The sequence below is a fragment of the Ambystoma mexicanum genome, chromosome 3q, assembly GCF_040938575.1.
Source record: "Ambystoma mexicanum isolate Mex_15411 chromosome 3q, UKY_AmexF1_1, whole genome shotgun sequence".
Classification (NCBI taxonomy): domain Eukaryota; kingdom Metazoa; phylum Chordata; class Amphibia; order Caudata; family Ambystomatidae; genus Ambystoma; species Ambystoma mexicanum.
The window spans coordinates 1,289,665,121-1,289,689,902 of NC_090926.1; the positions used below are offsets into that span (position 1 = coordinate 1,289,665,121).

Consider the following 24,782-nt stretch of genomic DNA (forward strand, 5'->3'; position numbering starts at 1 on the left):
CGTATTTCTGATGCTTGTATCTGCTTAGATTCACATGCGACCCACTGTTCCTCCCCTCTGAAAGAAGGCGATGGATGCTTGTAGTCTTATCTATCTTCTATCTGCTTGGATCATCTGTACTCACGCTACTCCTCATGCTACCTCATGTCAGAAAAAATACAATCTGAGGGTCCTAGACGCGTGAGGGGTCATGGGTACAGTGACGTCACACTACGGAGAGTATTACTGGCACGCCCTGTGTCGACGCCCATTTTCGAGTTTCGAAAAACCAACTGTAATACTCTGCAGCTTCCACTAGATGTCAGCCTATGCACAGCATGTGAATCTAAGCAGATATAAGCATCAGATATACGATTACGGTGAGTAATGTATCCCATATAGCGTTGGGACGAGGCCCGCAGGTATATAAGCACTTATACAAGACACGCTCGCAAAAAACAATAATACAAGGGAGAATTGGTTAAACACCGACCGTAAAATTAAAACAGGATAACATATTAATTAAACGTTTACGAAAAATGTTAGCAGACTGCCCGAACGCAAATAAAAAAGTACTTTCCACACGGAGCCCAAGGCATACGATACACACATTTAGTTAATTCAGCGCAGTCCTAATATTGGACACTGCTGAAATGTTGATCAGATTTGTATATAGATCCAAAAATGACGGCAAACTGCCCATGACCACAGCCTATGATTTTATAGTCGGTATTGTCCCCAATGCACCATTCCTTGATATGCAGCCTACACAAGAGTCTAAAGCCCCGTTCTCCAACATTCCCATAACCCACTCTGGAATGTAACCGGGATACAACCTTATTTCTAAGTGCATCTCTAGTTTCAGTCCTCTCTGGTATAACTACGTTGGTGATGACAGTGTTCCTACCGTCCATATCAAGTTCTCCATGAGAGGAATCTGATATCACTGCCATCCTTGACTTCCTGATGCGAATATCCTTGCCAATGAATATGCATTGCCGGTCTGGATAGGGGGTTAACAACATTTCCAAACTGTCTAGAGGTTACACAAACCTGTCCCGCATATTCTGTCGCAGGCAGATGATGTTCGACTGAGAAACACACAACCCTTTTACCCTAGTTGGCACACTGGTATTCATAGATAAATCGGTTTGGCAAGCCATATTACTCCTATTCGCGAGGGTACTGCATGACTGAACCATCGTGTTCCGTGTCTTCAGCAGTATGCTCCTCTTCAGAGAGGTATGGCTCTAACGATATGAGGAAGGTCTGTAGAAGTCATCCTTTTATCCAGGATTCGAGTTGCAGTTGCCACCAAACGCACCAATGGTAAGGATCTGCATCATTCAAACTATTGGCGGCTGTCCAGTCATGGACAGCCCAGAAACATGGTATGGATAGGGACTGGGAGCAGACACTGCAGCCCCCACATCCCGCCACGAGCACACCCCACCGCTTTGCCAGGGAAAGCTGCGGTGTACCCTATATGAATAGAAGATTTGGCCATTCTTCAAAATATGAAGGTAAAAAGCATTCAGTTAGCATATCATCACTGGTGCCAAAAAGGTGCTCTAGTCTTTTAGGCAAAAGTGAAAAAAAGGGGTTTGAGCCTCGTGATTAATTACTCGATGCTTGCAATGTGTTCAAGGAAAAAGGCGGAAAAGACGGGAGGGGAAAAAAGGAGGTGGTGGTTTGTACAGTATTTCAAAAGAAGAATGGGCAGGAGATAAAGTTAAAAATCGACAGAAGGACGTTGGTTTAAAAAAAGGGAAGGATAGTTGGAAAATATGAAATGGGTTCTTACCCTGATTCAGTTTCTTTAAATACCAGCATAGTGCAAGGAAAAGCGGTAGGTCATGGGGTCAATCCCACCTGCGTGGAGATTGTGGAAAAACCCATCATATTCAAGAAAAATAACATTGTAATAGCCAGTATACATCCGTATAGAGGTTAATTCTGTGAAATACGACCTTGAGATACAGAGTTAACTTAGTGGCATGACATTAGGACCGTACACACATTTTGTTTACAGCATCTTTGCTTAAGCAGATTGTTTCATTAGTATTAATGTGATGCGTTTGCAAGAGATAATCGTAAAAGTATATAGTGCCGCACGTACATGTGAGCATACTTTGATTTGAAACCTTATAATTACGAGCCTACATTTCTGTTTGTTGTGGGCGGCTTGGATTCACCAAGTACGAGCACATTTCATGGTGCAGAGTGTAACAGAAACAAGAAGAAGGCGATAGAATCGCACGTGCGCAGGCAGCGTTCAGCAGCACGTCACTGCACGTGTATGAAAAGTCAAAGGTCCTGCCTCATTCTAAAAAGTGCCCCGTGTGCATTAATAGAAAGTCCTTCCGTGATGTCTAGTAATGGCAGCCATATTTTGGGAAATCAGAAACGTGCGGACACTGATATTCAATGGGAAGTTGTCCAATCAAGTATGTACGGTAGGATTTGGTACAGAGTGATGCTAGTTTGCCGAATCTAAAAGTAGTCTGGTTTGTAAAACCCATGCTACTTAAATGGAGATGATATTTCATAAGAAGTCCAAATATATACATCGTATTTAGTATGGCTTTCTAATTTATTCTGGATACAAATTGGTACCACTACATGCAAAGCATTGTGGTCATTGTAGTTGAGAATGCGCTTGTGCGCAGAGACGGAGTAAGAAAGTAGGCCAAGGGTATAGGTTACAATGCAAGTGGGGAAGTGCAGAAGGTTTCAGGAATTTCGAAATGCGATGTGGCTATGAGAGCTCGCTAGTTGGATAGAAAGCATGTGTGTGCATATTATGTTTGACATGGTAGAAAAAATACATGATAGAGATGCAAATTACAAATAAAAATATTGATGCAATCCAAAAAACACACAAGTAGTGTTCAACAGGCAGTGCATTAGAGGACCAAATTCAACTGATCGGTGATGCCAAATTAGTCTTGCTTCAACTTGTCTGAGAAATTGTTCTTGGTTGCCCCCTCTTTTGTTTCTCAGAATTTTTTGCAAGCCAATGAATTTAATATCCTTTTTGTTGTCCATTTGGTGAGTCGTTTGCCAGTGTTGAGGGAGGGGCAAGTTGCTGTCTTGACTGCTTATTGCTGAAATATGTTCTCTTATGCGAGTTCTTAGTTCACGTATAGTACTGCCAATGTAGATGAGTTTGCATGTACATTGAATTGCATAAACCACATATTTTAAAGGACATTTGATTTGTTTTTTGGTTGATGTTCTGATCCCATTTTTGTCTGTAAATATGGCCCTTTCTGGAAAGGCCTTCTTCCACATGCTGCAGAATCCACATTTCCTGAAGCCAGATACTGGTTGGTTGAGCCAATTAGTTTTAGTGTTTTCATCGTGGTCTGGTAGTAGGGATGGACTAATACTCATTTTTAAAGTTTTGACTTTCTTGAAGACCAGATTTGGTGTGTCCATAATGCTCTTGGCGATGTGAGGATCTACTAGTTTTAAAAAGGTAACAATTCGTCTTAAATACTATCCTAATAGCTTTGGTGCTTCCACAATAGGTGGTGATAAATTGTACGGATCTTGCTGTTTAAGTGGTTTGGTTTTAGGAGTCAGTGTTGCTGTTCTGGTCATTTGTTTAGCTTTTGTTCTGGCATTTTTAATATCATTTTTGGGGTACCCCCTGGCAAGAAATCTATTGGAAAGTAGTTTGCATTCTGATTGGAAGGGTGAAATGTTTCTACAGTTTCTTTTAGCCCTAATTAATTCTCCTTTAGGAATATTTTTGATGACAGGTTTGTAGTGACAGATGGTAGCAAAAAGGGTTGAATTCACTTCCATTTCCTTTCTGTAGGTTCTGTAGGTCGATAGGTAGATAGGGAGAGAGGGAGGGAGGGAGACTCTGACTCCAGGAGAGGTTAAGAGGAGTGAACCGCAAGGTGTTGTACCGAACTGAAGATGGTGTCTACACTTTCCCTGGTGAGGAACACCAGAAAAAACCTAAATTGAAAATATGAACCAGGGATTGCAAAGTGGGAAAGAAGGCAATAGACGTTCATGCTACTCACGTAGGCTGTGCACCTGGGCAAGAAGGCCATTCTTTTGACCAAGAGACACCAGGTTGGGGGGTAGAAACCAGTCCTCATTATTTTGCTGGGTGGGCACCCTCATTTTATTTTTGTTGAATTTATGTTTTGCCTTGTGTCGTTAGTGGTAGGACAGAATTAATGTTAGCATAGGATTATGGACGGACGTTTTTTTTTTTTTTGCTTGTGTGTAATAAATCCCGACGAGCAGCCTTTTAAAGTTCCTTTCTTTATTGAGTAGGGCAGAGAAACTTGGTGTTAGGGGTAGCTTAGGCCTTGTGTGTTCTAATGAAGAAAGATTTCACAAAACTGCCACTCTCTCCCGAGTCTGATCTACCATGCCCCATAACAGGCGAGCTCAGCAAGGCAAGTGAGTGTGTACACAACAGCAAAAACATGGGGGTGGCGGGGGTTGATGGATGTCTAGGGAGGGAAAGCAGCAAAAATAAAATCTTTACTAACACTTGGCAATGAAGACATTATTTGCGTTACAATTCTCTGTGAAACCTAGGGTTACTGATCTGTGTAGCCTAGGGTTACTGATCTGTGTAGCCTAGGGTTACTGATCTGTGTAGCCTAGGGTTACTGATCTGTGTAACCTAGGGTTACTGATCTGTGAAACCTAGGGTTACTTATCTGTGTAGCGGGTTGGAGAAGTAGGAATAGGTCTTCCTTCTGTTAGCAGCTGCTGATCAGTTTGACAGTTAATTGATAAGTATACCAAGGGGTTTAGGGTTGATGGTCCCCTGGACATTGCCTACCTCTATGTAGGTATAATAGTGGGTACTCCCAAATTTTTTGTTTTCGGGGGGTCAGGTCTGTAAACAGGGAGAGTGAAGGGGAATAGAAACACAAAAGGCAGACTGACTACCCCTCTCTCTAGGTCTGGCAACACAACAGGTACAGGTGCTGAGAAGCTGGCATATAAATCTACAGCTATTGTCTTATAAGAGAGACAGCTGGTATACAGAAACTGTAATACAAATATCAATAAATCTCTTTAATAGTTAAAAATAAAATTTCGTAGAAAAATATACACTTAATAGGCTTCATCATATCTCACTCATTCCATTCATACCAATTCACTCATTCTGTGACATCCGGGTTCGGCAGTTAACATTTCCTTAGCACATATTAGTTATTAATATGTATGACAATTGGAAAACACACAATTGGATTTTCTATAGGTCGACATATGTTTCGGCCCCTTTTCCATAGTCCCATCGCTGTCTACGGTGGTCTAGATAGTCAGTGTTGGGCCATCTTCAGGACAGTGATGATTTAGTAAAAGCTTAACGTCTTCACCCTTTTTCCATATGAAAAGCCAAATCTATAAACATAAGTTAAAAACAAATGACAATGTATACTGGTCTGGTCTCTTTTAATTGGTCTCACGATGATGGCTAGATAGCTATGCCAGAGAATATGCACCTACCTGTGGCCGAGAACGTAGTTGTGGACCACGGAGAAGAAATAAGAAATTGGAGGGTATTTTCTGTATTACCCTAGTCTATGACCCTAACGAAAGGAGAAAAGACAACGTGGCAAATTACTCCCTTGTAAGTTTAATATATTGCTATATGGCTGCAGAGCATTTTATTTTAAATTGGCATTGCAGAGCAACCTAACAGATACCTTTTCGCAAGTGGGTGGAGCTTCAAATCTCTTTATCTCCATCTCATTTCATGGGCAAGTTTCAAGAGGGACTTGCTTCCTTCGACACTTGAACACGTAGTGTCTGTAAAAGAGAGGTGTTCAATAAATTACCTTACTCAAGTCTAATTTCAACCACATTGCGTTGAAAAGAATTTCTCATTTAAATGTGGTGGGAAAGCATGGGCTAGTCGCGGGGCTACACTCTCTATTAGAGCTAAGATCTAAATCAGGAGAAAGACATGTTTGTATTTGTGTCTATCTATCACAAGGCAGCCTAGAGCATCAGTTACCTGTTAAACAACGCGGATTGACTTGGACGCTACGTGTGATGTAACTGGTAGTGCTGGCGCACGTACCGGGCGGTTCTCTTTGCTGCATAGCGGAGTCTGTGCATGGACTTCTAATCGCGACTCTGTAAGAGAGTACTGTTCCTCACTTTTATGGTTCATTGGACAATTGTAACCACAACACACTCTTGTCTGTGATTTTACACAACTACGATGCACTCATTTGTCATAAGTGAGATTATTGCGAAGTCGATTCATCATCACAAAGACACTGCGTAGCTCCTGCTATTTAAAATTAAGACACCTGTTGAAAGACAAGTTTCATTGAAGTCCCCGTAAGCGTCCATGGTTCGTTCCAGGCTTGCTGGGAAATGTAACCTACAAAGAACTCGCTTTGTCACACCGCGTAGTTGCACGTTTTCTTTGGCAACACGTGATCTTTATATAGCCTCAGCCCCTCCCCTTCTCTAACGTGACTCACTAACAAGTCAGCAGACGCCGCTCGAGCAACCTCGCTGCTTCGTCCCAACTAACTATAAAGGTGAGGAACAGCGCTCGTTCATAAAGCTGCGAACAGAAGTCCATGCAACTCACTCACAAGTCAGCAGACGCTGCCCGAGCTACTCTGCTGTTTCGTTCCAATGAACCATAAAAGTAAGGAACAGTACTCTCTTACAGAGTCGCGATTAGAAGTCCATGCACAGACTCCGCTATGCAGCAAAGAGAACCGCCCGGTACGTGCGCCAGCACTACCAGTTACATCACACGTAGCGTCCAAGTTAATCCGCGTTGTTTAACAGGTAACTGATGCTCTAGGCTGCCTTGTGATAGATAGACACAAATACAAACATGTCTTTCTCCTGATTTAGATCTTAGCTCTGATAGAGAGTGTAGCCCCGCGACTAGCCCATGCTTTCCCACCACATTTAAATGAGAAATTCTTTTCAACGCAATGTGGTTGAAATTAGACTTGAGTAAGGTAATTTATTGAACACCTCTCTTTTACAGACACTACGTGTTCAAGTGTCGAAGGAAGCAAGTCCCTCTTGAAACTTGCCCATGAAATGAGATGGAGATAAAGAGATTTGAAGCTCCACCCACTTGCGAAAAGGTATCTGTTAGGTTGCTCTGCAATGCCAATTTAAAATAAAATGCTCTGCAGCCATATAGCAATTTATTAAACTTACAAGGGAGTAATTTGCCGCGTTGTCTTTTCTCCTTTCGTTAGGGTCATAGACTAGGGTAATACAGAAAATACCCTCCAATTTCTTATTTCTTCTCCGTGGTCCACAACTACGTTCTCGGCCACAGGTAGGTGCATATTCTCTGGCATAGCTATCTAGCCATCATCGTGAGACCAATTAAAAGAGACCAGACCAGTATACATTGTAATTTGTTTTTAACTTATGTTTATAGATTTGGCTTTTCATATGGAAAAAGGGTGAAGACGTTAAGCTTTTACTAAATCATCACTGTCCTGAAGATGGCCCAACACTGACTATCTAGACCACCGTAGACAGCGATGGGACTATGGAAAAGGGGCCGAAACATATGTCGACCTATAGAAAATCCAATTGTGTGTTTTCCAATTGTCATACATATTAATAACTAATATGTGCTAAGGAAATGTTAACTGCCGAACCCGGATGTCACAGAATGAGTGAATTGGTATGAATGGAATGAGTGAGATATGATGAAGCCTATTAAGTGTATATTTTTCTACGAAATTTTATTTTTAACTATTAAAGAGATTTATTGATATTTGTATTACGGTTTCTGTATACCAACTGTCTCTCTTATAAGACAATAGCTGTAGATTTATATGCCAGCTTCTCAGCACCTGTACCTGTTGTGTTGCCAGACCTAGAGAGAGGGGTAGTCAGTCTGCCTTTTGTGTTTCTATTCTACCTCTATGTAGACTTTGCTAGCTTTCAAACATGGATGTCAAGCAACTACTAACCCAGCCCAGACCAAATTCATCGTCCTGGTCCTCCCAACCATGCAGGCTCCCGCTCAGAGGTGGCTGGATGGTAAGCACTGGGGCAGATTTACCCTGCACCGAAGGCCTGTGGTGGGTGTTGACGCGATGTGATTTCTGCCCAGTGCTCCGACTGTCAAAGTGAAGAAATTCAATGAAGCGTGGGTAAACGGCAGGAGTAACTATGACTCTCTTAAGGTAGCTAAATGCCTTGTCATCTAATTAGTGACACGCATGAATGGATGAACGAGATTCCCACTGTCCCTGCCTACCTACTTTACCCTGCACCTCAGCAAATCAGCCAAATCTCTAGAATGCATTGCAGATGGCAGCCCACCCTTTCTACTACACATAGCTTAAAAGGCCCAACGGCCTGGCATCGAATCTCACACTAGTCTTGCTTCCCCAGGATTTCCTAATGGTAGGTCAGACTCTAGTAATCTCTCACCTAGGCGGGGCCTGGGGTGTGGTTACGCCCTAATAGCAGGGCTCCCAGCCACACAACTGGCCCTCATTAAGGCGGCACACTGAGCTACGGTGCACGTCATTTATTCATTTATAAAGCACACAGCAACCTCTAGGCATCTAGGCGCTGTAACAAAACCGGTACTTGCATAGGAGACAGTTACATTGTAGGTCGGGAAGCAGTAGAGCAGGCAAAAAAGTATCAAGATACATTTCGAGGGGGCTCCATCCTAGGCAAACAGCCATGTTTTGAGTGCTCTCTGGAATAGCCAGTAAGAGGGCTCCGCTCTCAGGGAGGTTGAAGGGGGTTCAGCTGTTTGGCCGCGATGGCGGGGACGCTAGAACCTCTGGCTTTAGTGTCTCTGACTTTGGGTAGACAGTTGATGTGCATGGGGCGTCCTGGTGGCATTCGAAGAACACGCTTTGGTGGTTTTCTGGGAGAGGTTAGGGGGTGCAGTGATGGACAGGGTTTTGAAAGTGATTCTTTCACGGATGGGCAGCCGGTGCACCGCTCTCCTAGCGGTGGAGATGTGAACCTGTGTGGGGATGCGGAGCGCTGCTTGGAGGGCATTAATATTATAAGCCGGTAAGATAGCTCAGCGGGTTGAGCGTTTGCTGCTGCGATTTGAGCGTGATCTGCAGGTCGCAGGTTCGAATCCCGGCAAGGCCAACTCAGCCTTTCATCTTTCCGAGGTCGATAAATGAGTACCAATTTCAGTTGGGTGATACTGTATGTAAATATTTGCTCTGTAAAGCGCTTTGGATTAAGGCGCTATATAAATAACACGTCATTATCATTATTCTGGATGGTTTGCAGCTTTTGTATGTTTTGGGAGGAGGTGCCTGCAAATAGGACATTGCAGTAGTCGAGCCTGGAGCCAATGAATGCACGTGCAATGGTTAGGCAGCTGTCTTGGGATAGAAAAGATCTGGAGGCATCAATTTGGTTGTGTAGATGGCAGACGAGGCGATAGCATTCACATGGCGTGTCAGTGAGAGAGAAGAATTGAGGTGGACGCCTAATGTCTACACTGAGGTGGAGATGGGGATCAGGATGTTGTAAATTTTGAATGCAGTGTATTGGGGGCTGAGCTTCTTAAGCTTTGTAGGGGGCCTATCAGCAAGATCTCAGTTTTGTCCCCGTTGAGGCAGTGGTAATTGGTAGCCATCCAGTTCTGGATGGTTGTGTAGGCGGCGTCGAGTATTGGAGTCTTCTTCATAGTTGCCAGAGAGAGGGAGGATGTGCGGCGTCAGCATAGTTGGTGTAGGCTATGCCTAGGGAGTCGAGAATGTCGAAGGGGGGCTCCTCCTCTTGCATTTTGTATTTTCGGTATATGGTAAAGCCTGGAGGAATTGCTAAGGATAGGGCAGGGCTGGATACTCTGGAATGGCTAGGGCATCTATGTTATGGGATGTGAGGAGGTCTGTGAGGAGCTCATGGATGTCTGGCGCATGGGCAGTTAGGAAATGTGTGTTGATTAGTGTGGTTTCAGCACTGAGGTCTTTACTGTAGGGATGTTGGGGGTGGGGCGATACTGGGGCCTGTGGGGTCAGGGGCTAGGATTGAAGGCAGCAATGGCAGACATCATGCGGAAGTTGGGGCACTTGCATGACTAGCAACAGTATGGGTAGCACTATCAGGTGTCATGGCCAGGTCTAGGGCGTTAGCGTGCAGGAAGCAGTATTGGCAGCCTTGTCAGGTAGCCCAGCTAGGTCTAGGGCATTCGCGGTGACAGAATTAGTAATGGCAGCATTGTCATATCATCGCAGAGTTTGGGGAATTTGTATGGTAGTAAGCCTTGGGGGTAGCACTTGCAGGCATCATAGCAGTCGCTAGGGCAGTAGCGTGCCATGAAAGTATTAGGGTACAAAATAGCTGTGCTTGGCACCAGGGTACGGCATGGTACAGTAGCAGTAGGCAGTATCATCGAGTTAACAGCTGGAATAGCTTGGTTGGCATCGGTGGAGTCATGCCAGTGTATTTTAACTGCTGAGGGTCCAGTCTTAATGGCATTCACATATTTTCTCATTTGGTTGGAGCGCTGGTGTGCAGGGCGAGGGCTGCCATTGGTTTTGCTGTGTGTCGAGGTCGTAGATGGGGGTGAACTGAGATGGGATGGCAGCGATAGTGTGTGTTCTCAGAAGGGCATTCCTGGAAGAGAGCGGCTGTGGGTGGGATTGGCAAAGCTGGGGGAGGGGGGAGTTCTGTAGCAGAGGTAGGTGTTTCTGTGGTGCGCGTTACATGGCTTCATGTAGGGCAGTGGTAATCCTGTTGAGTCATTGGCTTGTGGGGCACGGGCGGTTGTGGTGATATAGATGCTGTCTTTTTTTTGCATGTGTCGTGCGGATTGACCGATGGGTGAGTGTATGAGGTTATGCTGGGCGGCAGAGGAGCTCTCTGAAGTTTTCGGTGTAGGTGGGAACTTATGGATTTCGCTGCAAAGACACAGCATGGGCCATCCTGCATGGTCGGGAGGGGGGCAGGGTTAGAGTGGAGCATCTTTGGGGCTATCCGGCGGGAAGTACAGTCCCTGATTTGTGTCGCACATAGTCATGAGAAAGGTTGTAGGGCTTAGGAGAGGTATGTTTTGGGCGCAACGGATGCAGTCTTAGGAGGGGAGCCAACGTTGAGGGTGTTTGTGCCAACTCTCCCGGGACTGTATGGCTTACCTTCAAGAACTGATGGGGGGAATGGCAGGTCAGTGTAGAATGGCCTGCGGCTTCAGCGGAGAGCGGCAGGGAGTACTAGTGGCCTTAAATACTGGCCTTGATTTCCACCCGGCTTCACCTTCCGGCTTACATTTGCAGCTCCCTCTTCAGTCCTTGTTGTCCAGTCAAGTAGCATTGTGCTCAGCAAAGCATTCTGCATACAGGGACTAGTGGATTCTCTGGTGGCGGCCATCTTGGACGTTTCAGCCTCGTGGCTGCTTGCTCATTGCTGGGGTGCGCAACTTTGACCACTTTACCAGCTAGGAACCTGTTAATAAAATGCATGCTTCACCTAGGCTATCTCGGCCGGCAGACCCCCTTACCTGGCGGCTAAGTTGAATGTGATGTATGTACAATAGGGCCATTGCCAGACTCGAGAAAGGCCTGCAAGGAGAACACTAGGAAACGGTCCTCCTTTTGCTGCACGCCGGTTCTATTAAATTCCATCCCTGCAGCAATCCGGACTGATCTCTCCCTAAAAAGAACTAATAACCAGGCACACAGTGACTATCTGCAACTCAACACAGTGCTACTTGTATTGTTTTTGGCACACACACACGTTATAGTTCTAGTGCTCTGCTGCTTCCAATCTAGCTCCATGCTATATAAATATAATAATAATGTATGGTTATTAATATGGCATCTACGTTTGAATTTATTGGGTCCACCCAGGCCAGTGTTGCAATACTGTATTCAAGAGCTCCCCCGGAAAATCTTTTGAAACAGTTGCATAGTGAATTGGTGGGCTTACCCTTTACCCCTAGTTAGTTTGAAGGGTGTGCTATGTGGGGACAATGTTGTCCCATCTATGTGGGAAGGGTTTCTGTTTCTTTGAGGCTGTGCTAAATGGTCACCTAAATGTCCACCTTTTTTCCTGTTTAACAGGGTGGGTTACACGTTACAGAGTCTGCACGTCTTGGCATTTGAGAGGGAGCGGCTGGAGAAGAAGGTGAGTACTGTAGACTACCCTTCCTAGGAGTCTGGTTGGATGGGTGTGAAGGGAGCACTTTGCATTAGTGTGTCATGCCCACCTTGAAGATGTGTCCAGAGGCATCTCAGCTGTGTAAACCTTTTGACTATGTCGTCAGTTAGATGTCAAGGGTTTGTTTTCTCTTCACTTCTCCCATAGGTGGTTTGCTTCTTGTCTGCAGTTTACTCGGGTGTGTTGCTTATTTACCCACAAATGTAACCTGGTTCTCACTGCGTATGGCTTGTCCCTGTAGTTAGGCTCTGAGAGTGTTTCTTTTTGTTGTTCCAATGCTGTGTTCTTCTCCTCCTGTAGTTGCCCACTGGTTATGGTTTCTACCTGTAGTTAGGCTGTGGGTATTTTTCTCTTTGTTGTTCCATGGGTGTGTTATCGTTCACCTCTAGTTGCTCACTGGGCATATTTTCTCCCTGTAGTTAGGTTTTGGATGTTTTTCACTATATTGTTTTGTGGGTGTGTTCTTGTCCCCCTCTAGTTGCTCACTGCTTATGGTTTCTCCCTGTAGTTAGGTTCTGGGTGTGTTTCTCTTTGTTCCTTGCTGTGTTATTGTCCTCCTGTTGCCCACTGGTTATGGTTTCTCCCTGTAGTTAGGCTGTTGGTGTGTTTCTCTTTGTTCATGGGTGTGTTCTCGCCCCCCTGTAGTTGCTCACTGCGTATGGTTTCTCCCTGTATTTAGGCTCTAGGTGGGTTTCTCTTTGTTCATGGGTGTGTTATTGTCCCCCTCTAGTTGCTCACTGTGTATGGTTTCTCCCTGTAGTTAGGCTCTGGATGTGTTTCTCTTTGTTCCTAGTGTTATTGTCCTGCTGTAGTTGCCCACTGGGTATGGTGTCTCCGTAGAGTTAGGCTCTGGGTGTGTTTCTCTTTGTTCCCAATTGTGTTATCGCCCCCCTCTAGTTGCCCACTGGGTATGGTGTGTCCCTGTAGTTAGGCTCTGGATGTGTTTCTCTTTGTTCCTGGCTGTGTTATCGTCCCCCTCTAGCTGCCCACTGGGTATGGTTTCTCCCTATAGTTAGACTCTGGGTGTGTTTCTCTTTGTTGTTCAATTGGTTTGGTCTCCCCTTAAGTTTGGCCCTGGGTGTTTCCTCTACTTTTAATGACACCCGTGTCTGTTTTGATGATTTCGCTCGTCCATGTGTTCAGGGGACGGAAGACCGACCCCCAGGTTAGCATCAGAGGTTCCTGACCACGTTCTCTAGCTCCCCCAGTGACAATGCTGAGAAGTCATGTGCAGCTGTTAGGTTGGCAATGGAAGCGGTCAGAATACAGTATAAAATGTCATTAGCATTCAGGCAGTGATAGTCCACACACTGCTATGCTCACACTTAAATTGTGAGCCCCCAGTATGTTTCCTCACTTTGTTTGAGTTTTTCGGAACCTTACTTATCACTGTAGCTCATTTAGTTTTGATGTGCTGTCCTGTGGCTATCGGAACAGTGGTGCATTTCTACTCCATTTTTTGTCCATCAGTGAGCCCCCTCTCCCAAATAGTCAGTGCAGGCTGGTGGAAGTACTTCACTTTTTCATGGTGGCACTTTTGTGTAGCCGTTTTTCCTTCAGGTACACATGTCCTTTTTTCAGTGCCCAAAAACATAGTTTTCCCAAGCTCTGCAAACTGAACCACTTGCTTTGGCTGCCTTCCTCGACTTTCCCGACGGGAAGAACCTTGTATACAGGAAGAGTAAATGAATGGGGTCCTGTTTGGGTTTGGTAAGGGTCTATCAGGTGTCTTAAGCCACATCCCTGTGTATTTATGTGTCCGAATTAGCCACTACTGATTGGATGTCTGCCAATACTTTTAACAGTGCACTGTGGGTAATTGGAGTGTTGCAGTAACTCCCATCGTCCTATAGGTGTGTATCTGTGGGGATCCTGAGCCATTTCTTTTGTGGACTATTGGCACTTAACTCCAAGAAGCAAAGCGAGTGAATCCGAGAGATCACTGAGGACTCCGCTGGACACAGTGCTGCTACAGTGGACTACAGGAAACCTGTGACAGCTGATTCCTCTTCTTGAACCAGTGGGCAATCTGTGCGCCTTCCTTCATGGTCTTTGGTACTCGCTCGAGGCTCCTGGACTCTGAATGTGAGGGCCACTGCTGTACCTGGAATCCTAAGGTGTATTGTTTGCTGCTCAGTACCCCAGCTCCTAAAGCTGTTTCTCATTGTACATGCCTTTTTACCTCTTGTCCTGAACTCATTACCCTTACCGGAGCATTTTGTGGACCTTGGTAAGGGTCACTATTGTGCGTACTCGTCGCGTGTCCATCCATGGAGCCCAGCTCTTCGTCGGTTGTCTCAAAGTGGTTGTCCAAAGCTGCCATTTGTGTTTTAGTCACCCAGCTAACTGCCAGGTATCTGGATACAGACCTTTCAGGAGCCAGCACAGAAACCTACCACTGCTCCCAAACACGTGAGCCTTTTCCAAGTGGTCTATTAGACAAGTGTGCCTTCTCGATGTCCATGGACTTAACTCGATAGGTGTTTGTTTTTCTTTGAAGCGATCCGCCATGTGGCTAGCTTTGATTTTTGTGGGGCAGTTTGTTCCAGTAGACTGGGACCATGAGGGAGACGGAGAAGGACTGAAAGGAGGCACATGAGGCACACGGGGCAGTAAGGCTCAATGCAGAGGAAGAGCGGCATGAGATGGTGAGTATACAGAGATATGCACAAACAAGGGGCATCCTATATCCCGGGAGAGTCTCAACCAGATTCTTTAGCTGACTGTCCCTTTCACAGAAGAGACATTTCCATTACATATCAGTCTTTGTCCTGCCGAAAGGCAGCCCAGCACCGAAAAGCCAGGCAATTCTCTTCTGAATAAGAGTACCAACAGCAACCCCAGACACGTGTTTCGACCTGGCTGGGACTCGTTCATGAGGTGGAGCTGTGCCTCTCTTAAGAATGATGCACAAGGGGTCCACGTCTGAATTACCCTGGTAACTTAGGGTGAGAACCCAAATCTACTTAATATGCACAAACAAGGGATACATAGTCAGCCAGGTATTGAGAAACATGACCATTGATAGCTTTGTAGACTAGAGGATGGAACTTCAGAAGGGAGTGGTTGAGCATAGAGACCCAATCAGCATGGTGTTTGTTTGTAGAAGTGGGGGAGTATCTGGTTAGGTTGCATAGTATGCAAGCAGTGAAGTTGAGTACTTTCTCTGGTGTGGACTGTGTTTTTTTTTTTTTGTTGGTTTAATTGAAAACCAAAAAGATCGACTTAGAAAGACCACTCTGAGACTGCTCAGAGCTGTCTTTCTAAATCAAACTGTCATGCCTCTGCTGCTCATGAGTCCCGGCTCAGGCTAACGGGCAAGGCCGGGACCGGAAGGCGGAAGCTGAAAGTGTATTGGGTAAGTGTGTGTCACTTGTCTGTCTCTGTCGAGTGAGAATGTTTGTATTGTGGTAGGGAGAGGGCTGGGGAGAAAATGTATGTTTTGTGTGGATGGAGGATAGTTCGTTGTGCAGAAGGGAGGGGCGACCAAGTATGTGTGTTGGTTTGTGTGTCTGAGGGGACGGAGGGGTGGCGTAGGAATGTATATAGTGGGAAGGTGGCAGGGCAGGTTAAGGGGTGGTAAAACCCCCCAATTTAAAGGATGTGGGCGGGGAATCATTTGCAGGGCGGTTCAGCGGGTGGTACTTCCCCTGGAATGTGATATTGGTGAATATTTTAGTCTACATCAAATTGGCAAAAATAAATGTCTTTTTGCGTGCAGCCTTTAATATTCGAAAATATCACACACCTTTTTTCTAGAGGGAGGAAGCAGTAAACAGGAATATGAAAGAGTATTGTTTTGTTCTAATTCAGGAACTGTGCAGGTTTGAGTAGGAGACATTCTCACGCCACCGCTGACACCAGCGCCTAGACGCTCTTGGGCCTTAGTTGCGCTTCATAAATCTTCAAATAAATAAATAGAAAAGAGCAGTAGTTCAGTTTGCTGAGCACGAGGGTGGAGATTGGAGTTTTCGTAGAGTAATGAGTGAAGAGTGGATGCATTTTACAAATGTTGAAAAGGTTAATCCGACCAGTAGAGGTTGTTATGAATTTTGGCAGTCAGAGGTCCACTATCAAAGTGGACCCCAAGGTTGCATGTCTTGGGCGAGGTAGCAAGAAGGTCAGATGGAAAGTAAAGAGATGGGGTCGGGATAGTGCTGGGAGAAAGAGCACTTCTGTTTTCAAAGAGTTCTGTGTGAGGTTGCAGGGGGACCCATGCAGTGATGGATTGCAGCGAGACAGTGGTAAACGTTCCGAGATGGCTACGGTAAAAGAGGTAAGAGTTAAAGATTTGAGTGTTGTCAGGAAAGAGATGATAGTGAAAACTAGAGGACGAGATAAGCCTGCCTCGGGCAGAGGTACAATAACTGATATTTGGCGAAGGCTGGGGTCAGAGGTTTGTGAGTACCAGGAGTTTTGAAAGGTGTGCCCTTCCAGGTCTGAGGTGATCTAGGCGAGAGCCGATTTGCAAAACCAGAGATCCTGGAAAGTGAGGAAGATAGAGGAGTGGTCGATAGTCTTGAAAGCTGCACCAGAAAATGTATTCATGGGTGTAGTTTCGGTGTGGTGTTTACTCCAGAAGTCAGACTGAAGTGGATCGCCAAGGCCATTATCCTCAAGGTAGTTGATGACCCTGTTAAAGCCCATCCACTCTTGGGCTTTTGAATAATAGGTTAGGAGGGAACCCAAGCAATAGTTTGCCGTAACATTTTAGTCTGCAGGAGGAGTCTTCAAAATAAAATGTAGGACAGTTGATTTGAGGAAGGCAGGGAAGAGTCCAGGGTGGGAGGGAGGTTCAAAAGGTCAGAGGTCACTGGGACTAAGTCTTTGACCATTTGAAGAGGAAAAGGGTCTTTCAGAACACAAGATGGATTGGTTCTGATTCGACAATAGAGGTAGAGAAGATGTTTATATTAGAAGGCATAGGCGTCGGAGGTGGTGAAGGATGGTGAGGTGGGATGGAGAGAGAGAGAGAGAGAGAGAGGAGGGCTGTGAGCATCACATTTGTAGAGTTTTTAAAGGAAAAGTAGTGAGCAAAGTTATTGGAAGAGGGGGAGAGAGCAATAGTTATTAGACTTGGAATTATGAGAAAAGGTCGGAGGGCAGACAAATGTGTGGGGGGGTAACTGCATATGGAGTAGATAAGGTTTGTGAAGTTGGATACTTTTGTAGAGTGCAGTGAAGAGAGCAGCGAGGGAATTTCTGTACGGTGGGGTTCTGATATTTATTCCAGCGTCCTAGTCCACAGTGCATGTTTGTTTTCAGGGTCTGGATCTCTGGGGTGATCGATGGCAGAATACGGGTGTGGAAGGTGGGGGATGTACGGGCAGGATAGTGTTGGTCAAAGATGGTCATTGGTGCATAGTGAAAGTCATGACAATCACTGTTAATGGAAGAGGCATGCTTAGTGGGGAGACACAAAAAGTAGGTCCTCACATCCTCTAGGTAAGTGGTAAGAGTTCTGCCTGAATGTCCTCTTGTTCATTGAATGGGGGAGTAGAGGGTGGAGGGACCGAGACGTTAAAGTGAACAATGTAATGATCAGATGGGTCAACGGAAAGATCATGAGGTGAGCAAAGTAGAACCGGAGACCAGGTCAAGAAAGTACCCACGAGAGATGGGCCTCTGGTCATAGGGTTTTTCAATAGGAGGGAGTTAAGATCACAGCTCGTGGCAGCAGTGGGTTTGGGAAGGTTAAGTTCCCCGAAAGTGTGGATGTCGGTGGAAAGTGGGACAAGAAGAAGGTTCACATCAGGGAAGGAATTTAGAGGGCTGACTGGTCTACAGAGAGCAAGAATAGTAAGAGGCGTTGGGAGGAAGAAGTTGTATAGTGACCTGTTCGAAGTGGAGGAGGGGGAAGAGGGGCAGCGGTGAGGTTTTTATTGATAAGAAACCGCACTCAATCACCCTCCCCAATCAGTTGAAGTGTAGAAGAGGCAGTGTGTAGTGCCTTCAGTATAGCTGAATCACGAAGGGAGAGGCTGGATTCTGTGATAGAAAGTTGAGGGTGATGGGAATTGCAGAATTACTTGTTGCAGAGGGATGCTGCATTCTAGGTATGATGTAAAAGGAGGTAGTGGAGAGGGGGATCAAGTTTGTTCGGGTATGCAAGGGGGGGATGCATACGGTTGGACTGGAGGTCCTGAGAGAACAGCAGCATCTGGTTTGATGAGGAGAGAGTGAAATAAGCGAGCAAGGTAAAACTTAGACCGAGTTGTGGCTGAAGGCTATGAGAGTTCGGGAGGAGAAGAGCGAGTTTAGGAAGGGAGAAGGATAGGAGAAGGTTCAAGGTGCATGATAAAGGGCAAAATACATGTGTATCAGAGGACAAAGGAAGGGTGCAGCCTGAGAGGAAGAGGGTAGATGAGTGGGCGGCAAGAGAAGGGAGGAAGGTGGCTGGGAAGGAGCGAGTATACGTTCTGAGATGGGATAGAATTGAGGTATAGGTGGCCAAAAGACAGTTGGCAGGTCCCAAAAAAAGCAGTCTCTTGCTCCTTTGAGGTAATAAATGCTTGCTGTGAATGGAAAGTTTCTGGGTCGAAGCAGGCATCTGGCGAAGGGTGAGATCTGCAACGTTTTCCTGAAGAATTAGTCTGCAACTCTGACCCTATGCCCTTTTCAGCACTCAAGGGCCAAACAGGAAGCTGCCCTTTGCTCCTTTTGGGATTTAGCGAAAGACTCCCATGTGGGATGCCCAGGGGAGACTCAATAAACAATGGAGGCAGTTTGTCACATGCCCCCAAGGAACCTATCGGAGTGATCAAGATGCCTTCCAACCTTCCCTGGTAAGATGGCAGCAGTTCTTGGTGGTGCAGGACCAGGCAGCTTTGCTTTCTGAGGCAGGAACCTTGGTTTGTGGTCAGGCTTCACTAGAATGAAAGGGTTTGGCCACAAATTACTTTAAAATGAAATTCCAGTCACATGGTGTCATCATAGTTAGTCTGCAAGACTGGTTAAATATATTGAACATTTCAATTCACTTTTTGGTTTGTCCTGTACATTGCCGTGGACACACTTTCCTGAATATCTAAAATGGCCTCAAAGGACTTGAAAGTATTAGTCATCCGTAATATCTATTTTTATTGCTTACCTTCTATTTTTGTAAGACACTTTTCATGCATTCCTACCACTTTAAAACTAAGCAATTACTTGGCTGAAACTGTGGTGGCTTTGCTTTAAAGTGTATTGTGTGTCCCTTGTACTGCCTTCAATAGCTATTCCTACAATCCTAGTGCTAACCTTTCTGTAGGCGGCTCCCTAATAAATAACTTTAAAACAAAAAAGAAATGTATTGATATAGTTGAATTAAATCAACTTTTCATTACAAAACTTTACAATTTAAGAAGCGGACAACAGTACGAGATAATATATTACAGTATAATTCAATACAGTTAGTATGTACCAAAGGAATGAAATTCAGAAAGACAAAATTGTTAAAACAACCAAAACACAACATTGAAATATTCAGAAGGTTAGGTTCACCGCATGTAAAAAATTGACTATTGCAATTTGAATGGAAGTATTCGTAGTACATAATAAGAAAGTCCATCTTTGTACTTGATTTAGTGTCCCGAGATGGTTGCAGTGGACTGAAAAAAATTTCAGACGCTCACTGATTACAGCTGGACACAGAGATAAAATATTTACTAATGTTTCCATGACTTTTGTGTCTTCACAGAATCGACAATAGGCTAGATCTGCTGGGGTATGATTACATAGAGCAAGCAATCCTTAGGATTCCAGAGCGTATTTTTTTACATGGAAACTTGACAAGATACGGTTCTATGGAACCTAGACATTTGTGTTGAAATTTGTCAGGGATGGCCGATTGTACTTTAAGCATTTCTCTCTGGTGTTATTCCAATCGTAGCGATAGATTAGCTTCTTAGCTTTGTCAGGGTTGGTGAGCAGCATTTCTAGGGTTACTTCAGCTTGGGCTAAGATGGTATAAGCAACTCGTAACCTGCATTTGATGAAAGTATGGTTGGTTTTAAATATGTAGTCAGAAAGAAATTTTAAGATGTTATTTTCATTCGTTGACAAAAAACATTTGCGAAGTAGCGCACAAACCTTCCATGAATAACTTTTATATAAAGAGTATGAATGATCTGTTATGTCCTGATGTGTGCGAGAGTGATTGTTAATGACGGTTTTCTGAACTAGCCCTGTTGGAGAATTCTAAGAGGCCAACCTAGTTGGTGAACAGTTATTGACTTAGTTTAGCCAAACTCTAGGTAATGTGAGATGAGCAGTACGGCAGAATTCAGCAACTATCTGGGTCGTGTGCAAGTACAGCTCACTACACATTTGCATAGATACATACAGGGAAACTAGCTATTTTGGTCACAAAGGAGCACACAAAAAGTAGTATAGCAGATAACGGGAGGTATTGAGCCTCTTGGTATGAGGAGAGTGAGTGGCATGATGACAAGGTTTGAGAGGGGGTATATTGAACAGATACCGGGAACAATGCAGTGGACACACCTAGAACAAGTAAGTGTGAGCGGATAGGCAGTTTAGCCAGCTAAGCATGAGCGCTGACCTCAAACTGTTAAGTGCTAGTTTGGTGGGGAAAAGAGACGGAAGAGCCAGGTTAGGGGTGAGTGTAGGTGCAAGTAGCAATGCTGGAGAGGGGAATTGAGAGTCTAGCGCAGAAACAAGGGGGTAGGCTTTCATTCTGCTTTTGAATACATTGATGTGGACCATGTTTCGAATTGCAAAGTGGAGGGAGATCCATGTGCGTAGTTACAGGTTTTTTAACCTGTCCTGACTTTTTTCAGAGAAGTGAAGCCTTCTGCGTCACTCCCTGGGCCTTTTGCTCATTGTGTCATGGGTAAACTGATCAATCCTTCAGACTATCAGTACTGGGAAACTGTTTCCCTTTTGTCTTTTTACCTTTTTGGTAACTTTTTAACTGTGCACACAGCGTCTTACAGTGCAGTCGGGGTACTTTTTTATCACCCAAATCTTTTACACTTGGGATTTTTGGTTACTTTTATGAGTTCCTAAAGACAAGCTGGTGGCAACAATTCCATTTTGACCATTTATGCTTTATTTCTAGTTTGCACATTCGCATTTACCGCATATGGCTACTAAACATGGCTAGAGTCCTAAAATGGCCGTGCCACGACAACGTTCACTTGTTCTTCGGCCATATTGTTGTTTGGCCTTCATCCTGCCTTCTCGGGTCAGGAAATTCCATATGAGGTCATGCAATTGCGCGGGGGCTCCTGCTTTCGTGATGCCTTTGTGTGTACTTGGCCCAGGAAAGGGTGGGACTGTCTCGTCCCATTCCACATCCCTGGTGCCAGAGAGCCTAGGTGTTTTTGCATGAGTGAAACCCACAGTGGTCCCTGATTGGACCAGTGCTGCCTGTTTGAAAGTGCAGATCCTTATCAATCGAGGGCTTGGACTTGCTTCCATACAAGATTGAGAATAAGAGGACTCAGGCAAACATTTCTTTAGATCAGCGTTGCAGCCAAGTATCCTATGTAGACGAGCAACCGACTGAAGATCCGTGGACGATTCCCAAAGAGGCCCAGCATCCCTTCCTGTGATTGGCCTGTTGAAGCCCTGCTGGACTTTCTCAATACTCAAAGGCCCGAGCAGTGCCTCAACCCTTAGACTGGTGGGACCAACCAGTCTTGCCGTATTCTCAAGGATCCAGCCTACCTGAGTCTTTGGAAGTGTCCCTGGAGCACCCGGTGGACTGGCCAGCTCTCCAGTGGGCTACCTAATTGGAATCATCACTGTTCTGTGTTCGTCGCCGAAGCTTCGGTGGTCGCCAACTTGTGGTATAGCTCTGCTTCTTGACGAATTTCAGCCTTCCAGCTTCAAGGCAGTGTTAAAGAGAGTTATCCTATTTATACTCCATCCCCTTACCTAGTGAGACCCCCAGCACTTTTTCCTGGACTTCTGGAACTTTTTCTTTAATTCTTTAAATCCTGAATGAGTGGAGCCTTGTTCCACGTATTCATACTTGTGGGCTCTGTCTTTTGGAACTCTATTCTTTGTATTATACCGTTAATATGGAGTCTGTCTGCTCCATAGCTCTTAAAGGCATTTGTATTTTTCTATTTGCAGCACACAGCTCCTTATGGGAAGTGTTGCTGGGGACCCCTATCGTCCTCCTTTAAGATTATTTTTCAATATCCTCAACTAACTACAGTTCTTAAAGTCAGAGAGATACTTGGTATTGAAAGCAAGCGTCCCCAAACAGCACGATCCTCCCCGCAATGAGAGACAATGAAGGACTCTCCCAAAAATGGGAATAAGGCCAAGACAGAGTGCGGGTGAGCGTAAATGGGAGTTTATCAATCAGAATTGGGCATGCAAAGAACTCTGCAAACTCCGAGAGCGCTCTGTCTGACAATAGCAAAGACAGGCGTATATATTTACAAAAAACGTCATCAAAACCTACATACTATAGGGGGCACAAGTTCATTGGGATTGGGTGGCGACGACTAACTATAGGTGCTGCTGCGGCGTGGTTGGTCTTGGCTGGAAGACGTCACTGGTCACCCTCGTGGGTTGGGCTGGGCCTGGCAGGTCGGCTTGAGTTCATCCGGGCGGTGTTGGTGTGCTGAGGCGGCCTGTGGCAGAGATGAATGCCTTTCCTGACTTACTTGCCCTCTGCCATGCACCCCGCAGCCATTCAGTCATTTACAGTTCTATTCTCTTTAGTAAATCTTTCAATAGGTTAATGCAACACAGGAGGAATGCACCTTGTGATGGGTCTGGGGATAATATATCGAGGCCTGGTTACTCGTGATCTGTTGACCGGGGCCGTGGGTCGCGGGGCTAAGCTTCGGGGACTGGGGCGGGTGGTACAGGTCTTTCTGTCTTGTTAGAAGAGGTTATAGATGTTTCGCTGTGTGTCGTCAAAGTGTTGGGTGTCCTGATTGCACAGGGCCATAAGTCTAAGATAGTCCGGTGGGTTGTGGGGTTACGAGGGGGCGCTTGAGTTTAAACTAAGGTTTACTGCTATGCTGTAAATAATGCAGGTGGCTGGCCGCGGCCTTGGGTGCTGCAGTGGGGTTACAAGTCTTTGAAGCAGCTCCAGTCAGGTCGGGGGAGGCGTGATGGCACAGAGCGGGGCTCTGTTCTCATGTCTTGGCAGTCGTCTAAGGGGAGGGAGGGGGATACGTCGAGACCTTGTACGCTTTCACAAAGGTATCTCCCTCGTGTGTTGCCAAATATAGGTAAAGGCATCGCAAACATTTGAATACTTTCTATAACACTTATTTAAAATCACTTCAAAACATGCATTTAACCTTTGCTGGGTGCGTTTCGATTATACCCAGTCCGAGCACCATATTTGTACATTATATTCTAGCAGCTACAGTGTTTCAGTTACATGCATATACATTCGCAGTAAATGAGGTAGTGGTTAGATCAGTGGAGTACATAGAAAACGACCCGCCACTGTACGTGACGGTGGTGGCATATGAGGGGCTCAGACATTCACACATGATACGTGCACTCTCGCGCATTCTTGACATGAGTTTATAGTATAGTTGCATCCGCTTTCTCGCGTACTCTAGCAGCATTAGTTTTAGTTATGGCGCGAAACCATGTGAGGGAGGCTGCCCAGTGATACACGCGACGAACAGATCCCTGGAGCGTCCCTTTATCATTAGCATCCACCTGTAATGGTGCGGGCTCGCTATAGCTTATATCATGGGAGCATACTCTCTCGTTTTAATACATTCTACAGGCGTGTATGTTTTTGTGGAAGAAAGAAATAATGCAAGAGGACTTGACATTCATATATACATATATGTAAAGACTGTCTGCCATCAGAGGACCATTTTGCTGTTCATTTCATTGTTCAGGCCTGCTGGCTGGGTCATGCTGATAGTGATGGTACACTGCGGGAGGTGAACTGTTACAATGTTAGCGTATTGCGCTAGCTCATGTCCGTCTTGTTCGTGGGAACGTGCTCGCAGCGGATCTGCCAGGGTGCTGCGGCAACAGGGATGTTCTCCAAGGGTGGGGGCCGCGCTACAGTGCGCTGAGCTCACACCATCTTTACCGGGCAGAGAATGGTTTTTGGGCCTAACTAAATTTGTGTTGTGATCAATACATGTGGGCATTCGATACGTGTGGGCAATGTCTCCAGTGGGTGAGCCCTCCACCACCTGGGCCCGGGTGGCATGAGGGAACGCCCAATGGGCCATAGCCCTCACCTGGGGAAGAAACGCAGGCGGGAAGGGTCTCCTGGACCAGTCCTCCCCTACATTTCCCCCCTTTCGTTACTAAAGTAACGAATTCTTTAACTCCTCTATCCTCCTACACTCTGCTTCGTCCATCACCGCCTCATCCCATGCAGGAGTTCCTTTGATAGGCATCCATGCTCTGCACACCCCCCTTAAACTTTCACCCCTCCTGGCGTATTCATCTGGAGTACATGTAAGATATATGCACCCACCATCTCCTTCCAAATCTACCCACACTTCCTCGTACCATTCTAGTATGCGGGGCTCTTTGATGGTGGTGTGCCAAAGCTTGTCTACAATATCCTTGTCATGGTACATGGGCCCCAGTTGGTACCTTGGTGTGTTGTCTACCCCTGTTTGTACTTGTGCTTCTTGCACCGTTTTTATTGTACCGTGTGAGTTGCCCATTGTCACCATCATCATTGCACCATTTGGTACTGCGTTAGCACA

At 45.5% G+C, this 24,782-nt stretch overlaps 1 protein-coding gene across 2 annotated transcripts in view; it reads left to right on the top strand.

The window, feature by feature from the left end:
- Positions 1–24,782, top strand: part of CC2D1A (coiled-coil and C2 domain containing 1A) — a 988,624-nt gene that overhangs the window by 771,467 nt on the left and 192,375 nt on the right. For both annotated transcript variants that reach the window (XM_069604374.1, XM_069604375.1), the window contains one exon: positions 12,018–12,081. In XM_069604374.1, coding sequence (XP_069460475.1) covers positions 12,018–12,081 — 64 coding nt within the window. The remainder of the gene's footprint in view (positions 1–12,017; positions 12,082–24,782) is intronic.